The sequence below is a fragment of the Cervus elaphus genome, chromosome 11, assembly GCF_910594005.1.
Source record: "Cervus elaphus chromosome 11, mCerEla1.1, whole genome shotgun sequence".
In the NCBI taxonomy this organism is placed as follows: Eukaryota; Metazoa; Chordata; class Mammalia; order Artiodactyla; family Cervidae; genus Cervus; species Cervus elaphus.
This window is the reverse complement of record NC_057825.1, coordinates 12,956,867-12,963,447: the sequence shown is the minus strand read 5'-3', so window position 1 is coordinate 12,963,447 and position 6,581 is coordinate 12,956,867. Positions and strand designations below refer to the sequence as shown.

The 6,581-nt window shown below is 41.6% G+C and overlaps 1 protein-coding gene across 1 annotated transcript; it reads left to right on the top strand.

The window, feature by feature from the left end:
- Window positions 1-5,174: 5,174 nt before the first annotated feature.
- LOC122702964 (olfactory receptor 1L3-like) lies at window positions 5,175-6,152 on the top strand. The gene has a single exon (XM_043916988.1). It carries the CDS (start codon window positions 5,175-5,177, stop codon window positions 6,150-6,152), a length of 978 nt encoding a protein of 325 aa, XP_043772923.1.
- The last annotated feature ends 429 nt before the right edge of the window (window positions 6,153-6,581 follow it).

The window sequence follows — 6,581 nt, the reverse complement described above, 5'->3', positions numbered from 1 at the left end:
CCATCTAATTACAGTAAAGTTCTCAGGAGAAGCAGTGACTAGCAGAATGAGTGCTAATTACAATGACCTAGTGGCTTTTATTTATTTAGGTCTCCACTTTGACACAAATAGGATAAGAAAAATGAATATTTTACTTTTAAAAAATATAGTCCAGTATTATAGAAATAAATATTGACATTTTAGAATTGGAATGAAATGAATCAGAAAAATGTTAAATAGCTGTAGAACCAAAGAACTAAGGGAATTTTTGTTACCATCTTCTAACATTGGAAAATATTGCTTAGGCAGTTAGCTTAGTCCATGCTTAGGTTAATATCATAAATATTTACTGAGCACTCTCTGCAGCAAGGGTTTTCCTAGTGGTTCAGCTGGTGAAGAATCTGCCTGCAATGTGGGAGAGCTAGGTTTGATCCCTGGGTTGGGAAGATCCCCTGGAGAAGGGAGTGGGTACCCACTCCAGAATTCTGGCCTGGAGAATTCCATGGACAGTATAGTCCATGGGGTCGCAAAGAGTTGGACACGACTGAGTGACTTTCACTTGAACTTGAACCTCTGCAGTAAAGGATGAGTGCTAGGTGCTATGGAATACTAATCTGTTAGATCCAAGGGAAAATTATGTCTCTTTTACTTGGAGCTGTATATCCTCAGTGGATAACAGAGTGTATAGCTCATGGTAAACACATAACAAATACTTATGGACTGATGCGCTCGTAGATGAACTGAACATTATTCTTACCTCCTTAACTCCAGATTATTATATTTAATTAAATCTAAAATACCATCAATTATAAAATACATTATTTTAATGTACCATTGAGAAAAATGCTCCCAGTTATTTGTGACACACCATAAGCTTAAATGAACCTCAATATGAGATGTTAAAGTGTGAAAAAAGTGTCTTAAAATTAATAAAATATGGCTTTACTAATAAAATAGCTGGATCATGAACAATATATAGCACATAGTGTCTGGAATAAGAGACTTCCCAGGTGTCTCAGTGGTAAAAAGAATTCTCATGCAATGCAGGAGACGTGGGTTCAATCCCTGATTTGGGAAGATCCCTCGGAGAAGGAAATGGCAACCCACTCCAGTATTTCTGTTGGAAAATCCTGTGGACAGAGGAGCCTGGCAGGCTACAGTCAATGGGGTTGCAGAGAGTCAGACATGACTGAGCAACTGAACACACATGCACATCTGGAATAAGGCCTGGATTTGATTCAGGGCTCCAAAAGCTTTCATGTTTAATCTGGCAAAGAAAAAAATTAGGCAATATTGAGGAGCCTGGTAGGGTGCAGTCCATGGGGTTGCAAAGAGTTGGACACAACTGAGCAACTTCACTTTCACTTTTCACTTTCATGCATTGGAGAAAGAAATAGCAACCCACTCTGGTGTTCTTGCCTGGAGAATCCCAGGGACTGCAGAGCCTGGTGGGCTGCTGTCTATGGGGTCTCACAGAGTCAGACACAACTGAAGCAACTTAGCGGCAACAGCAAAGTAAATAGAAGGCCGTTTCTTAACTTAAAAATTTTAATTTTGTCTAAGAAAAGAGAGAGGCCTTTCAGAGTAGCAGTTCAACTATATGGTTTGGCTTCAAAGAGCCCTTGATTCAAGTTATATTTTGTCAGCTACATTATTGTTTTTAAGTCACTGTACAATGAAGAAAATAAGTGCACATGTTATGAGGCTGTTGTGTGGTTTGTGTCAGAGAGACTTAAAATTCCTAAGTATATAAATGTTAGTTGCCTTCCTTTAAGTGAAAGATTATGTAACAATAAACATGATTTGTGTTTAATGGAAATTCATGTACTGAGGGATCAGAGAAGACAGATATATCATTCTAATCAGGTCACCAAGGAATGCTCCCTATAGGAGGCTGCATTTGAGCCTGGAGATGCAGGTGAAGGGAGAAATGCAAGACAGTGAGGTGGTTGAATTGTAAGAAGTGGGCAGGAATCACTAAGTGACAGGAAATGAGGAACATGTATTTGATGGGGCATGTTGAGACCCTGAGGTAGGGATTCTGTGTACTTTCATGAGTTGAGAAGAATCAAAGATCTGAAACTGATGGCTTTCCATAGTGGTGGCAGCAAGGAATGGTTATCAAATATCTGAGCAGACTTGTGGTCACCAGGGAAGGGTGATCTAAGGTTAGGTTCAAAGGCTATGACCCTCCCTTTTGTTAGAGGATAGTGACATAAAGCCATGGCTACTGAACTAATAGCTGTATCTAAATTTGAGAGAGATGGAGAGACAGTAGTTGTCCTTTGTTAAAATGGAAGCATTCAGGGAGGCCAAATGGAGACTTTATAGGCTCAAGGGGGATCCTGAGCCCAGATGTCCCTGCCTGGTACTCCATCCTTGGTGCTACATGGGACACCGCCCAGGTAAGCCCTGAGGGGTTGAAGAGCCAGGGATGGAAAATTATTGTCCCTCTTGGACACCTACGTAAAGCTAAACGGAGGTTACACTAGACCCACAAGTTTGAAGAAAGGGATTTGGGGCCATCCTGGGAGGCAGAACATGTAATTCTTCTGGATCCATGGAGATGATCCTGCACAAAGTTAATGGATGTTTGTTTCCTTACTCTCTCCTCCACCAAACACCAGGGACTTAGTGACACAATATTAGGTGATGCTCCCAGGAGGGAAGCAGGAGCTATAAGTATCTGCAGGTTGTGAAGGGAATCCAGGGAAGGGAGCATCAGATTGAAGAAACATTAGGAAATGGTCTGCAGTCAATCAGGTACCTTTTCTGTATGCTGGCTCTTGGCACAGTTCTGTCTTCTTTTTGACAAGTCATTCCATGGAGCATAAGTAAGGGAAGAGTGGAATAAATAGATGAGGCAAGACTTCAAAGTTCTTCCCAGGTAAGAAATCAACTTTGAGAATGCCTGGCAAGAAGGTGTGAATCTCTGATTTCAGAGAGATAATTAGTCATCACTGGATACTAAATAAGTAATTAGTCATCACTAGAGACTAAATATATTCATGCAAATGTTGAGTTTTTATGTCTATACTCCAAAGTTGAATCTTCCTTTACCCATCTGTCTGTGAGTCACATTCCTCTGGCCTCAGGACATGAATTATCAGCCAATAACAGGGAGGTCCAGTTCAGTTCAGTTCGGTCACTCAGTCATGTCTGACTCTCCGTGACCCCATGAATCACAGCATGCCAGACCTCCCTGTCCATCACCAACTCCCAGAGTTTACTCAAACTCATGCCCATCGAGTCAGTGATGCCATCCAGCCATTTCATCCTCTGTCGTCCCCTTCTCCTACTGCTCCCAGTCCCTCCCAGCATTAGGGTCTTTTCCAATGAGTCAACTCTTCACATGAGGTGGTCAAAGGATTGGAGTTTCAGCTTCAGCATCAGTCCTTCCAATGAACACCCAGGACTTATCTCCTTTAGAATGGACTGGTTGGATCTCCTTGCAGTCCAAGGGACTTTCAAGAGTCTTCTCCAACACCACAGTTCAAAAGCATCAATTCTTCAGCGCTCAGCTTTCTTCACAGTCCAACTCTCACATCCATACATGGCCACTGGAAAAACCATAGCCTTGACCAGATGAACCTTTGTTGGCAAAGTAATGTCTGCTTTTTAACATGCTATCTAGGTTGGTCATAACTTTCCTTCCAGGGAGTAAGCGTCTTTTAATTTCATGGCTGCAATCACCATCTGCCAGGATTTTGGAGCCCAAAAAAATAAAGTCTGACACTGCTTCCACTGTCTCCCCATCTATTTCCCATGAAGTGATGGGACCAGATGCCATGATCTTAGTTTTCTGAATGTCGAGCTTTAAGCTAACTTTTTCACTCTCCTCTTTCACTTTCATCAAGAGGCTTTTTAGTTCCTCTTCACTTTCTGCCATAAGGGTGGTGTCATCTGCATATCTGAGGTTATTGATGTTTCTCCTGGCAATCTAGATTCCAGCTTGAGCTTCCTCCAGCCCAGCGTTTCTCATGATGTACTCTGCATAGAAGTTAAATAAGCAGGGTGACTATATACAGCCTTGACGTACTTCTTTTCCTATTTGGAACCAGTCTGTTATTCCATGTCCAGTTCTAACTGTTGCTTCCTGACCTGCATGTAGGTTTCTCAAGAGGCAGGTCAGGTGGTCTGGTATTCCCATCTCATTCAGAATTTTCCACAGTTTGTTGTGATCCACACAGTCGAAGGCTTTGGCATAGTCAATAAAGCAGAAATAGATGTTTTTCTGGAACTCTCTTGCTTTTTTGATGATCCAGCGGATGTTGGCAATTTGATCTCTGGTTCCTCTGCCTTTTGTAAAACCAGCTTGAACATGTGGAAGTTCACTGTTCACGTATTGCTGAAACCTGGCTTGAAGAATTTTGAGCATTACTTTACTGGCATGTGAGATGAGTGCAATTGTGAGTAATTTGAGCATTCTTTGGGATTGTCTTTCTTTGGGACTGGAATGAAAACTGAGCTTTTCCAGTCCTGTGGCCACTGCTGAGTTTTCCAAGTTTGCTGGCATATTGGCATAAATCAAATCCCTTATGACTATACAGTGGAAGTGAGAAATAGATTTAAGGGACTAGATCTGATAGACAGGGAGATTAGGGAATTCATTTTCTCAAACAAGTTCACTCCCTCTTTCTCACTTTCCCTTCCCCATCTCTCTTTTCACTAAAACAGTTTACATTCAATTCGGTGTGCTTTAGATGACTTCCTTGCTCCATTATATATGATGTGGAAAGAAACATCTTAATTCAAAAAGATTCACTAACTGCAAACTAGATGAGATGACTGTCTTATGATTATCAAGATGTGGATTAGTTACTGATAATCTTTAATCAGAAGCTGACCTGAACCTGACTCACAGACTGCATCTGTGGTTCCTATGATTATGAGCCACAGAGTAGGGAAGAGGAAAAGGAAACCAAGTTCTCAAATCCCTTTCTCTCTCTCTCTTTGTCTCTCTCTCACCAATGCCACCCCATATCTGTTTTCTATAGCTCTCCATCTCAAAGATTTTTTTTAAACAAGTGAAAACATACTTTGACCCCAATTTTCCATATTCAGGGGGAAAAATCATTACATTAAAAACTCTATTAATAACTACTCAGTGTAAGAACAAGATGGAAAGAAGCATGCCCCAGATGACAAGAACCATCCGTTGACCTAATTGTTTATCTGCAGGTGCATTCAAGTCCATGGGAATGTCCAACCTAACAAGACTCCCTGAATTCATCCTCTTGGGACTCTCTTCTCACCCTGAGGACCAGAAACCACTCTTTGCCCTCTTTCTCATCATGTACCTGGTCACTTTGATGGGAAATCTGCTCATCATCTTGGTTATCCGCTCTGATTCTCAGCTCCAAAACCCGATGTATTTCTTCCTGAGCATCTTGTCCTTTGCTGATATTTGCTACACAACAGTTATAGTCCCCAAGATGTTAGTGAACTTTTTATCAGAGACAAAGGCCATTTCCTATGCTGAATGTCTGGTGCAGATGTATTTCTTCCTAGTCTTTGGAAACATGGACAGTTACCTCCTGGCAGCCATGGCCATTGACCGCTATGTAGCTATCTGCAATCCCTTCCACTATGTCACTGTTATGAACCATGGATGCTGTATGTTGCTACTGGCCTTCTCCACAGCTTTCTCCTACCTTCACTCCCTCCTGCATGTCCTTCTGGTGAATCGGCTCACTTTTTGTGCATCAAATGTTATCCATCACTTTTTTTGTGATGTCAACCCTGTTCTAAAGCTGGCCTGCTCTTCTACCTCTGTCAATGAAGTTGTCGCCATGACGGAAGGACTGGTTTCTGTGATGGCCCCATTTGTCTGCATCATCATCTCTTACCTGAAAATCCTCATTGCTATCCTCAAAATTCCCTCAGCTGCTGGAAAACGCAAAGCCTTCTCCACCTGCAGCTCCCATCTCACCGTGGTGACTCTCTTTTATGGGAGCATCTGCTGTGTCTGTTTCCAGCCATTGTCCAGCTACACTGTCAAAGATCGAATAGTAACAGTCAACTACACTATACTGACACCAATGTTGAACCCATTTATCTACAGTTTAAGAAACAAGGACATGAAACAGGGCTTAGAAAAATTGATAAGCAGGATTAAGTTTCAAATGAATAGGCTTTCTACTACAAATTCCAACAAAATCCGTGGCGCCTGACTGAAAGGTGTCTGTGTGGATGTGTGTGTACTTGTGCACACTCATGCACACACACATCAGCATCTGAGGGCAGTCCTTTATGGAGAAATACTCTTTCATCAATTGGACCTTCACCCTGTAGTTTTTGATACCTCTCCATTCTAGAAAAATCACATTCCCTTTATTCCTTCTATATTTACTTGGAACTGTCCATTTTTCCATCTATTTATAACTTCAGCCAAGTTTAGTCATTTGAATTTTTGTACACATCTATGGAGAAATCTATTTGTGTGCAAAGATATTTATGCATACATAACCACTCTGTTCTATTTAAATTTTCAGACATTTTTTGCAGGTGTGTCTATGTGTATATTGGGGGCGGGGGGGGGACTGACCTCCCTATCAGACCAGACTCAGGGACTCCTTACCTGTGTATTTTTCTCTCTGAAA

Bases quoted from the DNA above. Each gene is read 5' to 3' on its own strand.
- LOC122702964 (XM_043916988.1), top strand. From the start codon at position 5,175: ATGGGAATGTCCAACCTAACAAGACTCCCTGAATTCATCCTCTTGGGA.